The following is a 21,684-nucleotide window of genomic DNA, read 5'->3' as shown; positions in this document are numbered from 1 at the left end:
ATACAAACCGGAAGAAATATGCTGTATTTGCCTTGGAGAAATGAAGCAGAAGAAATATTGCAGAATGACAATGAAAATACTTGTCTGGTCCATAAAGATGTAATAGACGCAAATAGGTTGCAATTTGAAATGTTTAAAGCAGGCGAGTTGGAGGAAATATTAACAAATGTACAAGATGAACATAACATTACCGCTTATAATGGAGGCGATGTTGCTGCAACTCAAATGCTTGATGATGAATTTCGTGCATTGGCAATACCTGAAGTGGACACCGATTTGAATATTTTTGATGTTGAAGGTAACAGTGATACCGACAGAAGAGAGGATGTTCGATTTATAAAACTACCTCCCCTAATCAGCGAAAACGACCTTCTTGCCGATGTTAGAGCCCTTAATAACAAACAGCGAGCATACTTAAATCATATTCTTCAAAATGTAGTTGAGAAAGTAAATTTCTATGAATATGTAGGTGGTGGTGCTGGTGTTGGAAATAGCCGTTTAATTAGAGCCATTTATCAAACTATCACTCACAGACTCAACTCTGTTCCTGGTAGTAACCCAGATCTACCTAAAGTTTTATTAACCGCTCCAACTGGAAAAGCGGCATTTGGTATTGGAGGGTCCACATTGCATGCATTGTTTTCTCTTCCTGTAAACCAATTCTCGGGGGAACTACGTCCTCTTAGCAACGACACGGTTAACTCTATAATTGCAAAAATATTTAATTTGAAACTAATAATTATAGATGAAATAACTATGGTAGGATCGAGAATGCTGGGTTATCTTGACGCTCGACTAAAGCAAATATTTAAGAACGCTAATCCATTTGGTGGCATTTCAGTTCTAGCGTTTGGTGACTTTAAACAACTGATGGATTTTTAGTGACAACACCTCAAATCCATACGGAGCTATTGTTGGTTCTAGGTTGTGGGATCTTTTTCAGTTTTATGAGTTGACAGAAATAATGTGTCAAAGGGAAGACTTAGCTTTTGCACAAGCCCTTAACAGAATGTCAAATGGAGAAATGACATCTGAAGACGTGAACATATTTAAATCAAGAATCGTACATGATTCGAATGATGTTCCAATTGACGCAATTCATTTATTTATTTCCAATGAAGAAGTGGATAACTACAACATCATGAAATTAAATCAAATACCTTCAACATTATTCATTTCAAAAGCTCATGACGCTATTAAATGCAATACTTTGAATCCTGACCAGAGAATATGTATACTAAGCAATGTTGTAAAAATGAAGACTTCCGAGACACAAGGTCTCTGCTTTGAGTTGCATTTGAAACAATCAATTTGGTTGAAGTTTTCGGACGAAAATATTGGAAAAGAAGCGCGACGACAACAGCCTCATTGTTCAGAACCGTCTTGGACTCCGATTGAAAAGTGTATAAGATCATTTCAGTTCAAACGAAATAATGACATTTGCATAGAGCGTCGACAATTTCCTTTGGTTGTTGCCGAAGGTATCACGGTTCATAAGAGTCAAGGCGCAACATATGCGAAAGTTGCTGTGCACACTCGTAGCCGAATGACCAGAGCCGCTCTCTATGTTGCATGTAGTCGTGCCACAAATGCATCAGGATTGTTTATAATTGGATCGTTCAACCTTCCCAAAGCATTTCAAAACTCAGACCCGGTTAAAATTGAACTGGATAAATTAACCACCAATAAAAAATTGAAGTTAAACCACCACTTTCTAAATTCTGACGAAAAAGAAATAAAAATATTTTATCAAAATATTCAATGTTTTTGCGCTCACATTGAAGATATTAGTACCGATTGTACTCTTATAAATTCAAAACTCATTTGTTTGGTTGAAACATGGACTTTCCCACAAGAATCCTGTAGTATAATGGGATTTTCTGAGGTATGCCGAATTGACTGTCCTGGCAGGAAAAGAAATAAAAGTGCAATTATCATATTCAGCCAAACTGATATTGCGAATGACGTAAGAATACTTTTCAAAAGAGATTATAGTCAGGGATCTCAAACTTTTCAAGTCACCGCTATCAAATACAGAGATCTAGTATTAACGGTACTATACCGAAACCCCTCTTTTCCAGAAGCTAACTTTAGACAACTTCTATTTGAGTGTATTGATGCTATTAGATTAGAACACAACCCTGTGGTTTATGAAATATCTTTGAAGACATACATGTAGTCTAAATATGTCTTATTTTTGTTATGGCAATTGAATCCCCTTGGGGACATTCCAAAAAACTGTCAGTATACCTATGGTGGAGGGTATAAAAAGTTCGGCCCGGCCGAACTTAACGCCTTTTTCACTTGTTTTTACAATACTTTCAACTATAACTTTGCACGTCTTGAATGTAAACAATATTTCATTTTCGGGCAACTTTCATGAAAAATAGGAAAGAACAATTTTTATACCCTCCACCATAGTATGGAGGGTATATTAATTTTGTCATTCCGTTTGTAACTCATCGAAATATTCATTTCCGACCCTATAAAGTATATATATTCTTGATCAGGGTAAAAATCTAAGACGATCAAGCCTTGTCCGTCCGTCTGTTGTAATCACGCATTCTGTTGAAGGAATTGAGATAGGGTGCTGAAATTTTCGGTAGGGTTGTCTTTTGTCTGCAGGCAGGTCAAGTTCGAAGATGGGATATATTGGTCCACGTTTAGGTATAGCTCCCATATAACAGTACCCCCCAATTTTCGGTATTTTGGGATTCTTGAGCGCGTTTTTCAACCGAATACCGAACCGAAATTTGGTACATTGGGTCCTTATTGGGTAGTAAATGTATCCACAAAAAATTATCAATATAGGTCCATTTGTTCTTGTTGCCCCCATATAACGGTACCTCCTAATTTTCAGTATTTTGGGGGTGTTTGGTCGTATTTTGCCACCGAATTGGCTGTAATTTAGTATTTTGAGTTCTTAGTAGGTACCAAATCTCTCCACAAAAAATTATATATATAAGGGTACCGCCCAATTTTCGGTATTTTGGGGTTCTTGAGCGCGCTTTTCAACCGAATTCGCTGCAATTTGGTACATTGGGTTCATATTGGGTACCAAATATCTCTACTAAAAATTATAAATATCGGCCCACTTTTTTCTGGTTGCCCCCATATAAGAGTACCCCAAATTGTCGGTATTTTCAGGTTCTTGAGCGCGATTTTCAACCGAATTCGCTGAAATTTGGTACATTGGGTTCTTATTGGGTACCAAATATCTCAATTAAAAATTATAAATATCGGTCGTTTTTCATTTCAAATACCTGTTGGTATATCTGTGGTGGAGGATATCCAAAGTTCGGCCCGGCCGAACTTAACACTTTTTCACTTGTTTCTATCCATTCTGCAGCAGTAACATTGATTGCACTTACAAATTTTGTTATTTTCTTCTAAATTCGCCGGTTTTCATTTACTACATTTTTAATATATTACATGATTCAATACACTTTAGGTTTGTTGACTTCAAATATTGGCATCTTAATTTAACTTTGATTTGTATTATAGCTCGTTTGCTGTTTAGTTGCACTGTGATATCCTAATTGTTGGAATGTGAAACATTATATGTTTGACCCGATAACTCTTACATACTTAAGGTAAGGTCACACTAGGCAAATATGTGACTCAAATGTCTTTTATTTTGTTTGCCCAAAACGTCAAATTTGTGCACTCTTGATTTTGTGTTCACATTACACTCAAATATTTGACACACTTTGTTTGCTTAAACAGTGAGCAAATAATGTCAAATAATGAAATGGGAAAACATGTTTGACGTGTGGTTACATTGGAAAATATATTTGTACTATGAAACAGTTTGATCAAGCTGTCAGAAAGCATACATTTATTTGCCAGCGAATATTGAGAGGAATTATGGCCAACTTCGATTATTTTTTTAAATCCTATCGTATATTTTATGAGTTAATAATAAGGTAATTTATGTTCTAAATAATACAATATACGTCATCCCCTTACGGAATCAGATTATATATTAAATCGGATGTAACGTATATATGGAGGCTGTAGCTAGATCTTGCCATGATTTGAATTATCAATGAAACAATTTGCGATTAAGTTCAGACGTGCCGAACATTTTAATAACCACCGCCATATTAGATCCCATTTCTAATAAAATTTGGATTGTACTAAATGGGGCGGGACATTTATATGGTGAATATGTCAAAACTCCATGTTTGTCTAGACCATATGTCGAGATTTGAAAATTGTATGTGACGAGATAATTAACCATCTGAAAACCCGAAATACAAAATAAAGGTTTTTACTTAATATAAATCCCAAATGCAAATCACTCCCACATCGCTTCAAAATATGTTTAAAACCTACAACAGATCGAAAATCGGGCTTTGTCATTATATCGCAGCTACATATATACAAATGTTGACCTATGTTGAACATTGCGAGGCGGTGTCTTCCTCAAAAAGAATTCGAAATTCCAATATTAAGTTTATTCGGTTTGAAAGTGTACCTAGGGCCTGAAATTGTGTTTTCCACTCATAAAAAATGCCATATTTGATTGGATAAAGTGCCAAAAATGTTTAATTTTCAAACGAAATGAAGAAATTCCAACAATATAAATGCCAACACAATGAATTAATCAGCTGTTATTTTCCATTGTTTGTCCGTACAAAAATATTATATACAATACAAAATAAAGGTTTTTACTTAATATAAATCCCAAATGCAAACCACTCCCACATCGCTTCAAAATATGTTTAAAACCTACAACAGATCGAAAATCGGGCTTTGTCATTATATCGCAGCTACATATATACAAATGTTGACCTATGTTGAACATTGCGAGGCGGTGTCTTCCTCAAAAAGAATTCGAAATTCCAATATTAAGTTTATTCGGTTTGAAAGTGTACCTAGGGCCTGAAATTGTGTTTTCCACTCATAAAAAATGCCATATTTGATTGGATAAAGTGCCAAAAATGTTTTATTTTCAAACGAAATGAAGAAATTCCAACAATATAAATGCCAACACAATGAATTAATCAGCTGTTATTTTCCATTGTTTGTCCGTACAAAAATATTATAAGGGCAAAAAATGTTTGCCCAAAAATAAGGCAAATATTTGCTAGTCGGCGTTCACATTGTGAACACTAAAATTGAAGTTAAACCACCACTTTCTAAATTCTGACGAAAAAGAAATAAAAGTATTTTATCAAAATATTCAAAGTTTTTGCGCTCACATTGAAGATATTAGTACCGATTGTACTCTTATAAATTCAAAACTCATTTGTTTGGTTGAAACATGGACTTTCCCACAAGAATCCTGTAGTATAATGGGATTTTCTGAGGTATGCCGAATTGACTGTCCTGGCAGGAAAAGAAATAAAAGTGCAATTATCATATTCAGCCAAACTGATATTGCGAATGACGTAAGAATACTTTTCAAAAGAGATTATAGTCAGGGATCTCAAACTTTTCAAGTCACCGCTATCAAATACAGAGATCTAGTATTAACGGTACTATACCGAAACCCCTCTTTTCCAGAAGCTAACTTTAGACAACTTCTATTTGAGTGTATTGATGCTATTAGATTAGAACACAACCCTGTGGTTTATGAAATATCTTTGAAGACATACATGTAGTCTAAATATGTCTTATTTTTGTTATGGCAATTGAATCCCCTTGGGGACATTCCAAAAAACTGTCAGTATACCTATGGTGGAGGGTATAAAAAGTTCGGCCCGGCCGAACTTAACGCCTTTTTCACTTGTTTTTACAATACTTTCAACTATAACTTTGCACGTCTTGAATGTAAACAATATTTCATTTTCGGGCAACTTTCATGAAAAATAGGAAAGAACAATTTTTATACCCTCCACCATAGTATGGAGGGTATATTAATTTTGTCATTCCGTTTGTAACTCATCGAAATATTCATTTCCGACCCTATAAAGTATATATATTCTTGATCAGGGTAAAAATCTAAGACGATCAAGCCTTGTCCGTCCGTCTGTTGTAATCACGCATTCTGTTGAAGGAATTGAGATAGGGTGCTGAAATTTTGCGTAGGGTTGTCTTTTGTCTGCAGGCAGGTCAAGTTCGAAGATGGGATATATTGGTCCACGTTTAGGTATAGCTCCCATATAACAGTACCCCCCAATTTTCGGTATTTTGGGGTTCTTGAGCGCGTTTTTCAACCGAATACCGAACCGAAATTTGGTACATTGGGTCCTTATTGGGTAGTAAATGTATCCACAAAAAATTATCAATATAGGTCCATTTGTTCTTGTTGCCCCCATATAACGGTACCTCCTAATTTTCAGTATTTTGGGGGTGTTTGGTCGTATTTTGCCACCGAATTGGCTGTAATTTAGTATTTTGAGTTCTTAGTAGGTACCAAATCTCTCCACAAAAAATTATATATATAAGGGTACCGCCCAATTTTCGGTATTTTGGGGTTCTTGAGCGCGCTTTTCAACCGAATTCGCTGCAATTTGGTACATTGGGTTCATATTGGGTACCAAATATCTCTACTAAAAATTATAAATATCGGCCCACTTTTTTCTGGTTGCCCCCATATAAGAGTACCCCAAATTGTCGGTATTTTCAGGTTCTTGAGCGCGATTTTCAACCGAATTCGCTGAAATTTGGTACATTGGGTTCTTATTGGGTACCAAATATCTCAATTAAAAATTATAAATATCGGTCGTTTTTCATTTCAAATACCTGTTGGTATATCTGTGGTGGAGGATATCCAAAGTTCGGCCCGGCCGAACTTAACACTTTTTCACTTGTTTCTATCCATTCTGCAGCAGTAACATTGATTGCACTTACAAATTTTGTTATTTTCTTCTAAATTCGCCGGTTTTCATTTACTACATTTTTAATATATTACATGATTCAATACACTTTAGGTTTGTTGACTTCAAATATTGGCATCTTAATTTAACTTTGATTTGTATTATAGCTCGTTTGCTGTTTAGTTGCACTGTGATATCCTAATTGTTGGAATGTGAAACATTATATGTTTGACCCGATAACTCTTACATACTTAAGGTAAGGTCACACTAGGCAAATATGTGACTCAAATGTCTTTTATTTTGTTTGCCCGTCAAAACGTCAAATTTGTGCACTCTTGATTTTGTGTTCACATTACACTCAAATATTTGACACACTTTGTTTGCTTAAACAGTGAGCAAATAATGTCAAATAATGAAATGGGAAAACATGTTTGACGTGTGGTTACATTGGAAAATATATTTGTACTATGAAACAGTTTGATCAAGCTGTCAGAAAGCATACATTTATTTGCCAGCGAATATTGAGAGGAATTATGGCCAACTTCGATTATTTTTTTAAATCCTATCGTATATTTTATGAGTTAATAATAAGGTAATTTATGTTCTAAATAATACAATATACGTCATCCCCTTACGGAATCAGATTATATATTAAATCGGATGTAACGTATATATGGAGGCTGTAGCTAGATCTTGCCAGGATTTGAATTATCAATGAAACAATTTGCGATTAAGTTCAGACGTGCCGAACATTTTAATAACCACCGCCAAATTAGATCCCATTTCTAATAAAATTTGGATTGTACTAAATGGGGCGGGACATTTATATGGTGAATATGTCAAAATTCCATGTTTGTCTAGACCATATGTCGAGATTTGAAAATTGTATGTGACGAGATAATTAACCATCTGAAAACCCGAAATACAAAATAAAGGTTTTTACTTAATATAAATCCCAAATGCAAACCACTCCCACATCGCTTCAAAATATGTTTAAAACCCACAACAGATCGAAAATCGGGCTTTGTCATTATATCGCAGCTACATATATACAAATGTTGACCTATGTTGAACATTGCGAGGCGGTGTCTTCCTCAAAAAGAATTCGAAATTCCAATATTAAGTTTATTCGGTTTGAAAGTGTACCAGCTTTTCGACGTCGAGTTTCCGTGTTGTGTTAGATCGCAACTTTTCTGCTACATTAAGACGGGTGCGTACCATGGCTACCACAAGGTAATGGTCCGAATCGATATTCGCTCCTCGGATCGATCGGACTTCTAAAGCACTGGATGAGTGCCTTCCGTCTATCACAACATGATCAATTTGATTTCTCGTTGCTTGATCAGGAGAGATCCAGGTGGCCTTGTGTATATAGAGATGCTAGAATCTGGTGCTGCTAACTACCATGTTTTTTTTCAGTCGAGAAGTCAATCAACCTCATGCCATTGTCTGATGTTTCTTCATGAAGGCTGAATTTTCCGATGGTGGGCCAAAGATATCCGCAATTCCTCATCTACTGGAGTGAATCTGGAGACGAGGTCTTTTATTCTCCTATAAACCATAAATCCGCAGCCAAATTCATGTCTCGTTTCATGGCATTATAATACAGAGCGTATTCATCAGATTTATTTACGCCAGTCCCATTCCATCGCATTTCCTGTAAGGCAATAATATCGGCTTTGTACAACGTGCGCACATTCCAAGTGTAGATTCGCAGATCGTGGACCTATGTACGTTTGCGGGGGTCGTCAACATTAGGGGGGTTTGGTTTCCATTTTCTTTGCTTTTTCATAGTAGGTTAAATTTTCCGAGAGTGGGCAAATAATGCGACGCCTCAACCCAATCCTTGAAACTGAGGTTTGTAAGGTTATAATCATGATATAAACCTTTGCTTGTTATCTATCATCCCCTATGGCACCCATAACTTACGTATGGGAAATTACAAAAATCTTTTAAATTCCTTGAAACTGAGGTTTGTAAGCTTATAACTCGCGAAATATGAATATATTGCATATAATTTAAATTCATTTCTATAAAATGAAGTGTTCTTGTCAAATACTTAAAATATTGGTAATAAATAATAAGTTGGTTGGAAGCTGTGATGGTGGTAATGTAGAAAAATGGGTAAAAAAGGGTTGAAGCCAACGAGTTTTTTTTGTGTTCGTTCCTGATTTGTGGCTAAACTACACAACGCACGCATATGTGATCGTTGACTAAGTTGCAGAATACCCCATGTACAATATGGTTCTAACATATGATTTTTCAATATAATTACTGCATCCACGCAAAAAGGATGCTGACATTTTGAAGCGATTTTTCGGTGTTTTTTGAATTTTTCTTATAATCAAGACGCGCAACCAGATAATGGACTAAACTGATTATAGGATTTTTAGAACTCGTGATGTTGCTACGTTTAGTGTATATTTCATGAATGTGCTCACCGTAACTTCTTTGCAATTGGATTCCAAACATGAAAATTTGGTGCGTAAATTTTTTTTAAAAACCTGTTTTTTGAGTCTAAATTTAAGAAGGTCCACTCAAATGGCTTTGAACCCCACATGAGGGACCACACTATCAAACAAGAAAAATTTGGGCAAGAGTGCCACTCAAAAGTGTTAGTGTGTACACCACTTTAGGTTTGTTGACTGTAAGTAATGACGTTTTAAATAAACTTTGATTTGAAATTTGGATGCTTTCGAGTTTCAGCGACAAAATTAAAATTAATATTATTTACATGTTTTCAAATATTTTATAAATTGAATTTGGTTTGGCGATCTCCTTTTTTCACAAACTTCAAGAAGAAAAATTCAATTTTTTTAGGCTGCGATGGGAACTAATTGCCGCAGGCAACTAGTCACCGAGCACCTGGTGTAGTGTTTGGTTGCACTGTTGTATCCAAATGTTTGGAATGTGAAACATTGTATGTTTCGCCAGATAACTTACATGTATATGTAACAGTGTTACATTTTCGGGAAACGTTGCAGATGTATACGGTCTCTTTAGCAGCTTGGCAACATACGATTTCATAAAAAATAGCAACGAACTTTTATCAGCAGCAGTAAACATTGTACAAAATAATTTTGCACTTTTTACAAATTCGTTCATTTCATATATTTTGTGAAACTTTGTGGTTCGATTCCAAATACAATTTTTTTAAGAAATAACGTATTTGATTTTCCTATTGCTTCACTAGACGCGTGTTTTTGTTGCCTCTATTTATAATACATTACATGTTTTTTGAGCGTTTATCATCGAACCAACAGGACATCGGTAAACTTCAGATGCACTTCCTCCTTGAGCTACTAACCATCCTAATCTTATTTTTTAATAAAGAAATAAAAAAATTAATAATCTGGTCAAAATGTTATATATTAAGCATGTAATTGAGAATATGGTATAAACTTCAGCATTTTAAGTTTTGAGAATTTTGACATACATTGGGATTAAAGGTAAGAAAAAACAATATATTCAAGTTTATCAATTGATCGAACATATTCCACCAAACATTTTTCAGGAGAAGTTTTGATCTAACTACTCGTATTTCAAAAGATAATTACTATTTTTTTTATCACATACGATTCATACGATTCTCCAACTTTTTATGTTTTTCTCAAAATTTTCTTTTGGTAAAACTCTTCCCACTGCATTAAAAATAATCGAAGGAGAAATGTATTTGAGTAACCATAAAGGCACATAAAAGTTAGACACCTAGAGCATCTAATGCGCAATTGTCTCCATGTAGGATTCAAATTATATATATACATCCCCAATATAAGCTAAATATAGCTAAATTGTTGAGGTATTTGTAATGGGTATTTTGTATATTCTATGTATATGTATTGAAATTTTTCACAAATAAAGCTGGTTTTATTTCCTATTTAGAATACGTTGAAGTTTCAGCCATTATCGCGTGGTATATATGTTTTATTTCCTATTTAGAATACGTTGAAGTTTCAGCCATGATCGCGTGGTATATATGTCATGTATTGGTTTTATAATATAAAAAATTGGCTCACCACTATTGTGCGTTTTTAAACCTCCATATATTTGGCATAGTACGATGTTATGTACTTTTGAAAGTAGTAACACATACCGTATACATTGTCTTTAATTCGGTATTTCATGTAGGATATGGAACTTCTCTGTAAATTGTAGGTATAGTATCACTTTATGGTATATATCCCACATAATGGTAGGCAAATCGGTCCAGCCGTTCCTTCAAAATAGGTTTTGCAAGATTTTCGCGGATTTTTCTCAACATGTTCTTTCATAAAAGCTTTCCCACTTAAATTGCAGGCAACTGAAAGAAATTTTGAATCAAATCGGTGCCGCCGTTCCCAATTGATGAGGTACTATACATTTTACATCACTTTTATAAATAGACTAGCAGACCCGGCAAACGTTGTTTTGCCTATTCAGAATTGCATCAATATAGGGTTGGTAAAAATGAACGAATTCATAAAAAAAATATATTTCAGAAACTATTTACCATAAAATTTGCGTCAAATTTCCACAATCAAAAAAATATGCATAATATTTTCCTCATGACGGTAAACCTTCATTTGCTGATACTCCAGTATATTAAGTAATATTGTTATTGTTATTAAATTATGTCAGTATGTGTGGTAATTAAGTTTATCAATTGATCGAACATTTTCCACGAAACATTTTTCAGGAGAAGGTCAAGTTTTGATCTAACTACTCGTATTTCAAAAGATAATTACTATTTTTTTTATCACATACGATTCATAAGTCCTTTAAAAGGTGTGTTGTATTCAATTTCACAAATCTCCAACTTTTTATGTTTTTCTCAAAATTTTCTTTTGGTAAAACTCTTCCCTACTCTAAGTTAGACACCTAGAGCATCTAATGCGCAATTGTCTCCATGTAGGATTCAAATTATATATATATATATATACTTCCCCAATATAAGCTAAATTTAGCTAAATTGTTGAGGTATTTGTAATGGGCATTTTGGTATATTATATGTATATGTATTGAAATATTTCACAAATAAAGCTGGTTTTATTTCCTATTTAGAATACGTTGAAGTTTCAGCCAATGATCGCGTGGTATATATATCATGTATTGGTTTTATAATATAAAAAAATGGCTCACCATTATTGTGCGTTTTTAAACCTCCATATATTTGGCATAGTACGATGTTATGTACTTTTGAAAGTAGTAACACATACCGTATACATTGTCTTTAATTTGGCATTTCATGTAGGATATGGAACTTCTCTGTAAATTGTAGGTATAGTATCACTTTATGGTATATATCCCACATAATGGTAGGCAAATCGGTCCAGCCGTTCCTTCAAAATAGGTTTTGCAAGATTTTCGCGGATTTTTCTCAACATGTTCTTTCATAAAAGCTTTCCCACTTAAATTGCAGGCAACTGAAAGAAATTTTGAATCAAATCGGTGCCGCCGTTCCCAATTGATGAGGTACTATACATTTTACATCACTTTTATAAATAGACTAGCAGACCCGGCAAACGTTGTTTTGCCTATTCAGAATTGCATCAATATAGGGTTGGTAAAAATGAACGAATTCTTGGAAAATATATTTCAGAAACTATTTACCAAAAAATTTGCGTCAAATTTCCACAATCAAAAAATATGCATAATATTTTCCTCATGACGGTAAACCTTCATTTGCTGATACTCCAGTATATTAAGTAATATTGTTATTGTTATTAAATTATGTCAGTATGTGTGGTAATTAAGTTTATCAATTGATCGAACATATTCCACCAAACATTTTTCAGGAGAAGGTCAAGTTTTGATCTAACTACTCGTATTTCAAAAGATAATTACTATTTTTTTATCACATACGATTCATAAGTCCTATAAAAGGTGTGTTGTATTCAATTTCACAAATGTCCAACTTTTTATGTTTTCCTCAAAATTTTCTTTTGGTAAAACTCTTCCCACTTCATTAAAAATAATCGAAGGAGAAATGTATTTAGGAACCATAAAGGCACATATAAGTTAGACACCTAGAGCATCTAATGCGCAATTGTCTCCATGTAGGATTCAAATTATATATATACACTTCCCCAATATAAGCTAAATACAGCTAAATTGTTGAGGTATTTGTAATGGGCATTTTGGTATATTCTATGTATATGTATTGAAATTTTTCACAAATAAAGCTGGTTTTATTTCCTATATAGAATACGTTGAAGTTTCAGCCAATGATCGCGTGGTATATATGTCATGTATTGGTTTTATAATATAAAAAATTGGCTCACCATTATTGTGCGTTTTTAAACCTCCATATATTTGGCATAGTACGATGTTATGTACTTTTGAAAGTAGTAACACATACCGTATACATTGTCTTTAATTCGGTATTTCATGTAGGATAGGGAACTTCTCTGTAAATTGTAGGTATAGTATCACTTTATGGTATATATCCCACATAATGGTAGGCAAATCGGTCCAGCCGTTCCTTCAAAATAGGTTTTGCAAGATTTTCGCGGATTTTTCTCAACATGTTCTTTCATAAAAGCTTTCCCACTTAAATTGCAGGCAACTGAAAGAAATTTTGAATCAAATCGGTGCCGCCGTTCCCAATTGATGAGGTACTATACATTTTACATCACTTTTATAAATAGATTTAAATACATTTTTGTTCAATTTGATAGGGTATTATTTTTTCGTTTGACTCCCACGCGCTTTTTACGAAAACAGGTTATGTATGAGTCGGTGTCGGAATACATAACATCGGCACATACCGATTAAGCATCCAATATTTAATCGGGCAAAACACAAAGTCGCGTCATCTATCGGACGAACTTAAAATTAAATACAAAAACACTACTCACACCCCATAGGACATATACGTAAAGTTTGGTCTAAATCGGTGCAGTAATTCTTGAAATATAGTGAAAAAACACAAAAAAACTAAAGATTGCGCCATCGGTCAGATGAACTTCAAACTACACAGAAACACTCCTCATGCCCCATAGAGGCTGTATACACAATTTGGTAAAAATCGGTGCAGTAGTTTTTGAGTTTAGCGATCACGAACATACACGTAATTTTTATATATATAGAGATTTAAATACATTTTTCTTCAATTTGATAGGGAATTATTTTTTCGTTTGACTCCCACGCGCTTTTCGCGAAAACAGGTTATGTATGAGTCGGTGTCGGAATACATAACATCGGCACATACCGATTAAGCATCCAATATTTAATCGGGCAAAACACAAAGAAGCTATGTATCGCGCCATCTATCGGACGAACTTAAAATTAAACACAAAAACACTACTCACACCTCATAGGACATATACGTAAAGTTTGGTCTAAATCGGTGCAGTAATTCTTGAAATATAGTGAAAAAACACAAAAAACTAAATATTGCGCCATCTGTCGGATGAACTTTAAACTACACAGAAACACTCCTCATGCCCCATAGAGGCTGTATACACAATTTTGGTAAAAATCGGTGCAGTAGTTTTTGAGTTTAGCGATCACGAACATACACTTAATTTTTATATATATAGAGATTTAAATACATTTTTCTTCAATTTGATAGGGTATTATTTTTTCGTTTGACTCCCACGCGCTTTTTACGAAAACAGGTTATGTATGAGTCGGTGTCGGAATACATAACATCGGCACATACCGATTAAGCATCCAATATTTAATCGGGCAAAACACAAAGAAGCTATATATCGCGTCATCTATCGGACGAACTTAAAATTAAATACAAAAACACTACTCACACCCCATAGGACATATACGTAAAGTTTGGTCTAAATCGGTGCAGTAATTCTTGAAATATAGTGAAAAAACACAAAAAAACTAAAGATTGCGCCATCGGTCAGATGAACTTCAAACTACACAGAAACACTCCTCATGCCCCATAGAGGCTGTATACACAATTTGGTAAAAATCGGTGCAGTAGTTTTTGAGTTTAGCGATCACGAACATACACGTAATTTTTATATATATAGAGATTTAAATACATTTTTCTTCAATTTGATAGGGAATTATTTTTTCGTTTGACTCCCACGCGCTTTTCACGAAAACAGGTTATGTATGAGTCGGTGTCGGAATACATAACATCGGCACATACCGATTAAGCATCCAATATTTAATCGGGCAAAACACAAAGAAACTATGTATCGCGCCATCTATCGGACGAACTTAAAATTAAACACAAAAACACTACTCACACCTCATAGGACATATACGTAAAGTTTGGTCTAAATCGGTGCAGTAATTCTTGAAATATAGTGAAAAAACACAAAAAACTAAATATTGCGCCATCTGTCGGATGAACTTTAAACTACACAGAAATACTCCTCATGTCCATAGAGGCTGTATACACAATATTGGTAAAAATCGGTGCAGTAGTTTTTGAGTTTAGCGATCACGAACATACACTTAATTTTTATATATATAGAGATTAATAATTATTTATTTTAATAAAAACCAACTTCGTTAGCGGAAAATATTGTGGGAAAACCCCTACAATATTACAATCTTACAACTCAACAGTGCTCCTATATCCAGACTTATCGGTTCAACCAAATCCAAATAGTATCAAATTTAGTACACAGTAGAACGAATTTCCAAAATTTCCTACATACCCCAATCCTACACTCCTACAGTGATCCTGAATCCAAGTTTCAGGATTCCAACGTTATCGTTTAACCCATAATTCAAATAGTACCAAATTTAGTACACAGTAGTACGAATTTCCAAAACTTCCTACTTACGAATATATTTGTTGTACAACAAGCATTTGAGGGTACGAACTAGTAAATCATAACAAAATGCAAAATAACTGTTTGGAACTATTTGTCTTTTGATGAATAGAGAGAGTTTATCAATACAGAGCATAACAGAACTGTTATACTCATTCTCTCATGTATACCAGTAGTAACAGATAAGTATTTGGTGTACTTGTTTTTACAATACTTTCAACTATAACTTTGCACGTCTTGAATGTAAACAATATTTCATTTTCGGGCAACTTTCATGAAAAATAGGAAAGAACAATTTTTATACCCTCCACCATAGTATGGAGGGTATATTAATTTTGTCATTCCGTTTGTAACTCATCGAAATATTCATTTCCGACCCTATAAATATATATATTCTAGATCAGGGTAAAAATCTAAGACGATCTAGCCTTGTGCGTCCGTCTGTTGTAATCACGCATTCTGTTGAAGGAATTGAGATAGGGTGTTGAAATTTTGCGTAGGGTTGTCTTTTGTCTGCAGGCAGGTCAAGTTCGAAGATGGGATATATTGGTCCACGTTTAGGTATAGCTCCCATATAACAGTACCCCCCAATTTTCGGTATTTTGGAGTTCTTGAGCGCGTTTTTCAACCGAATACCGAACCGAAATTTGGTACATTGGGTCCTTATTGGGTAGTAAATGTATCCACAAAAAATTATAAATATAGGTCCACTTTTTCTTGTTGCCCCCATATAACGGTACCTCCTAATTTTCAGTATTTTGGGGGTGTTTGGTCGTATTTTGCCACCGAAGTGGCTGTAATTTAGTATTTTGAGTTCTTAGTAGGTACCAAATCTCTCCACAAAAAAATTATAAATATAGGTAATTTTTTTCCGATATTCCCCATATAGGGGTACCGCCCAATTTTCGGTATTTTGGGGTTCTTGAGCGCGCTTTTCAACCGAATTCGCTGCAATTTGGTACATTGGGTTCATATTGGGTACCAAATATCTCTACTAAAAATTATAAATATCGGCCCACTTTTTTCTGGTTGCCCCCATATAAGAGTACCCCAAATTGTCGGTATTTTCAGGTTCTTGAGCGCGATTTTCAACCGAATTCGCTGAAATTTGGTACATTGGGTTCTTATTGGGTACCAAATATCTCAATTAAAAATTATAAATATCGGTCGTTTTTCATTTCAAATACCTGTTGGTATATCTGTGGTGGAGGATATCCAAAGTTCGGCCCGGCCGAACTTAACACTTTTTCACTTGTTTCTATCCATTCTGCAGCAGTAACATTGATTGCACTTACAAATTTTGCTATTTTCTTCTAAATTCGCCGGTTTTCATTTACTACATTTTTAATATATTACATGATTCAATACACTTTAGGTTTGTTGACTTCAAATATTGGCATCTTAATTTAACTTTGATTTGTATTATAGCTCGTTTGCTGTTTAGTTGCACTGTGATATCCTAATTGTTGGAATGTGAAACATTATATGTTTGACCCGATAACTCTTACATACTTAAGGTAAGGTCACACTAGGCAAATATGTGACTCAAATGTCTTTTATTTTGTTTGCCCAAAACGTCAAATTTGTGCACTCTTGATTTTGTGTTCACATTACACTCAAATATTTGACACACTTTGTTTGCTTAAACAGTGAGCAAATAATGTCAAATAATGAAATGGGAAAACATGTTTGACGTGTGGTTACATTGGAAAATATATTTGTACCATGAAACAGTTTGATCAAGCTGTCAGAAAGCATACATTTATTTGCCAGCGAATATTGAGAGGAATTATGGCCAACTTCGATTATTTTTTTAAATCCTATCGTATATTTTATGAGTTAATAATAAGGTAATTTATGTTCTAAATAATACAATATACGTCATCCCCTTACGGAATCAGATTATATATTAAATCGGATGTAACGTATATATGGAGGCTGTAGCTAGATCTTGCCAGGATTTGAATTATCAATGAAACAATTTGCGATTAAGTTCAGACGTGCCGAACATTTTAATAACCACCGCCAAATTAGATCCCATTTCTAATAAAATTTGGATTGTACTAAATGGGGCGGGACATTTATATGGTGAATATGTCAAAATTCCATGTTTGTCTAGACCATATGTCGAGATTTGAAAATTGTATGTGACGAGATAATTAACCATCTGAAAACCCGAAATACAAAATAAAGGTTTTTACTTAATATAAATCCCAAATGCAAACCACTCCCACATCGCTTCAAAATATGTTTAAAACCCACAACAGATCGAAAATCGGGCTTTGTCATTATATCGCAGCTACATATATACAAATGTTGACCTATGTTGAACATTGCGAGGCGGTGTCTTCCTCAAAAAGAATTCGAAATTCCAATATTAAGTTTATTCGGTTTGAAAGTGTACCAGCTTTTCGACGTCGAGTTTCCGTGTTGTGTTAGATCGCAACTTTTCTGCTACATTAAGACGGGTGCGTACCATGGCTACCACAAGGTAATGGTCCGAATCGATATTCGCTCCTCGGATCGATCGGACTTCTAAAGCACTGGATGAGTGCCTTCCGTCTATCACAACATGATCAATTTGATTTCTCGTTGCTTGATCAGGAGAGATCCAGGTGGCCTTGTGTATATAGAGATGCTAGAATCTGGTGCTGCTAACTACCATGTTTTTTTTCAGTCGAGAAGTCAATCAACCTCATGCCATTGTCTGATGTTTCTTCATGAAGGCTGAATTTTCCGATGGTGGGCCAAAGATATCCGCAATTCCTCATCTACTGGAGTGAATCTGGAGACGAGGTCTTTTATTCTCCTATAAACCATAAATCCGCAGCCAAATTCATGTCTCGTTTCATGGCATTATAATACAGAGCGTATTCATCAGATTTATTTACGCCAGTCCCATTCCATCGCATTTCCTGTAAGGCAATAATATCGGCTTTGTACAACGTGCGCACATTCCAAGTGTAGATTCGCAGATCGTGGACCTATGTACGTTTGCGGGGGTCGTCAACATTAGGGGGGTTTGGTTTCCATTTTCTTTGCTTTTTCATAGTAGGTTAAATTTTCCGAGAGTGGGCAAATAATGCGACGCCTCAACCCAATCCTTGAAACTGAGGTTTGTAAGGTTATAATCATGATATAAACCTTTGCTTGTTATCTATCATCCCCTATGGCACCCATAACTCACGTATGGGAAATTACAAAAATCTTTTAAATTCCTTGAAACTGAGGTTTGTAAGCTTATAACTCGCGAAATATGAATATATTGCATATAATTTAAATTCATTTCTATAAAATGAAGTGTTCTTGTCAAATACTTAAAATATTGGTAATAAATAATAAGTTGGTTGGAAGCTGTGATGGTGGTAATGTAGAAAAATGGGTAAAAAAGGGTTGAAGCCAACGAGTTTTTTTGTGTTCGTTCCTGATTTGTGGCTAAACTACACAACGCACGCATATGTGATCGTTGACTAAGTTGCAGAATACCCCATGTACAATATGGTTCTAACATGTGATTTTTCAATATAATTACTGCATCCACGCAAAAAGGATGCTGACATTTTGAAGCGATTTTTCGGTGTTTTTTTGAATTTTTCTTATAATCAAGACGCGCAACCAGATAATGGACTAAACTGATTATAGGATTTTTAGAACTCGTGATGTTGCTTCGTTTAGTGTATATTTCATGAATGTGCTCACCGTAGCTTCTTTGCAATTGGATTCCAAACATGAAAATTTGGTGCGTAAATTTTTTTTAAAAAAACTGTTTTTTGAGTCTAAATTTAAGAAGGTCCACTCAAATGGCTTTGAACCCCACATGAGGGACCACACTATCAAACAAGAAAAATTTGGGCAAGAGTGCCACTCAAAAGTGTTAGTGTGTACACCACTTTAGGTTTGTTGACTGTAAGTAATGACGTTTTAAATAAACTTTGATTTGAAATTTGGACGCTTTCGAGTTTCAGCGACAAAATTAAAATTAATATTATTTACATGTTTTCAAATATTTTATAAATTGAATTTGGTTTGGCGATCTCCTTTTTTCACAAACTTCAAGAAGAAAAATTCAATTTTTTTTTAGGCTGCGATGGGAACTAATTGCCGCAGGCAACTAGTCACCGAGCACCTGGTGTAGTGTTTGGTTGCACTGTTGTATCCAAATGTTTGGAATGTGAAACATTGTATGTTTCGCCAGATAACTTACATGTATATGTAACAGTGTTACATTTTCGGGAAACGTTGCAGATGTATACGGTCTCTTTAGCAGCTTGGCAACATACGATTTCATAAAAAATAGCAACGAACTTTTATCAGCAGCAGTAAACATTGTACAAAATAATATTGCACTTTTTACAAATTCGTTCATTTCATATATTTTGTGAAACTTTGTGGTTCGATTCCAAATACAATTTTTTTAAGAAATAAAATATTTGATTTTCCTATTGCTTCACTAGACGCGTGTTTTTGTTGCCTCTATTTATAATACATTACATGTTTTTTGAGCGTTTATCATCGAACCAACAGGACATCGGTAAACTTCAGATGCACTTCCTCCTTGAGCTACTAACCATCCTAATCTTATTTTTTAATAAAGAAATAAAAAAAATTAATAATCTGGTCAAAATGTTATATATTAAGCATGTAATTGAGAATATGGTATAAACCTCAGCATTTTAAGTTTTGTGAATTTTGACATACATTGGGATTAAAGGTAAGAAAAAACAATATACCGCACACTGGAATACTAAATTGTGGTTGGTTAGAATGATCCATCTATACAATTTCAAATGCTGCCAAAAGGAATTTTAGGGATTTCAATTCTACTTTCGTACCAAAGATTATTCTCAACAAGTGAAAACGCGTTAAGTTCGGCCGGGCCGAACTTTGGATACCCTCCACCACAGGTATACCGACAGGTATTTGAAATGAAAAACTGGACCGATATTTATAATATTTAATAGAGATATTTGATACCCAAAAAGAACCCAATGTATCAAATTTCAAATCACGCTCAAGAACCTCAAAATACCGAAAATTTGTGGTGTTTTTATATGGGGGTTATCAGAAAAAGTGGGCCGATATTTATAATTTTTAGTAGAAATATTTGGTATCCAATATGAACCCAATGTACCTAATTGCAGCGAATTCGGTTGAAAAGCGCGCTCAAGAACCTCAAAATACCGAAAATTGGGCGGTACCCTTATATGGGGGATATCCGAAAAAATTTACCTATATTTATAATTTTTTGTGGAGAGATTTGGTACCTACTAAGAACTCAAAATACTAAATTACAGCCAATTCGGTGGAAAAATACGATAAAAACCTACAAAATACTGAAAATTAGGAGGTACCGTTATATGGGGCAACAAGAAAAAGTGGACCTATATTTATAATTTTTGTGGATACGTTTACTACCCAATGTACCAACTTTCAGCGTATTCGGTTGAAAAACGCGCTCAAGAACCCCAAAATACCGAAAATTGGGGGGTACTGTTATATGGGAGCTATACCTAAACGTGGACCAATATATCCCATCTTCGAACTTGACCTGCCTGCAGACAAAAGACAACCCTACGCATAATTTCAGCACGCTATCTCAAGTCCTTTAAAAAATTGCGTGATTACAACAGACGGACGGACAAGGCTAGATCGTCTTAGATTTTTACCCTGATCAAGAATATATATACTTTATAGGGTCGGAAATGAATATTTCGATGAGTTACAAACGGAATGACAAAATTAATATACCCTCCATACTATGGTGGAGGGTATAAAAATGATGAACAAGAATATAAATTCTTAATTTACAACAACCACAAAAAGTATGCAGACGATACTTATGCGGTATACACACTAGCAATGATGAATGACAAACATGAGAGACCACACTATCAAACAAGCAAAATTTGGGCAAATTGACTTTTGTCAGCGACAAAATTAATATTATTCATATGTGTATGTTTTTCAATATTTTATAAATTTAGTTTGGTTTGGCGATCCTCTTTCACAAACTTCATAATATTGGGAACTTGGTGCTGTCGAGTGTCTTCCGTATTGTTTAGTTGAGGTTGCTGTCGACGTACCCTCTTTCTGCTTCTGCGTAGTTGTTCGTTGTTAGAACGAGGCAGTTTTACGGTCACTTATAGAGTTGGGTAGTTCCGGAACCAACTAGTTCATTGCAACTATTC

The 21,684-nt window shown here is 34.6% G+C and overlaps 1 protein-coding gene across 1 annotated transcript in view; it reads right to left on the bottom strand.

The window, feature by feature from the left end:
• Positions 1-19,973: 19,973 nt before the first annotated feature.
• Positions 19,974-21,684, bottom strand: part of LOC133322562 (endothelin-converting enzyme homolog) — a 63,891-nt gene continuing 62,180 nt past the window's right edge. Inside the window, exon 5 of the mRNA XM_061531544.1 lies at positions 19,974-20,073. Within this exon, the coding sequence (XP_061387528.1) occupies positions 19,974-20,073 (100 nt within the window). The remainder of the gene's footprint in view (positions 20,074-21,684) is intronic.

This window comes from Musca vetustissima, unplaced genomic scaffold, assembly GCF_032173495.1.
Source record: "Musca vetustissima isolate MV318-11 ecotype Yass unplaced genomic scaffold, APGP_CSIRO_Mvet_v1 utg5370, whole genome shotgun sequence".
NCBI classification, from domain to species: Eukaryota; Metazoa; Arthropoda; class Insecta; order Diptera; family Muscidae; genus Musca; species Musca vetustissima.
The sequence above is the reverse complement of the archived record's forward strand: the minus strand, read 5'-3'. Positions and strand labels throughout refer to the sequence as shown.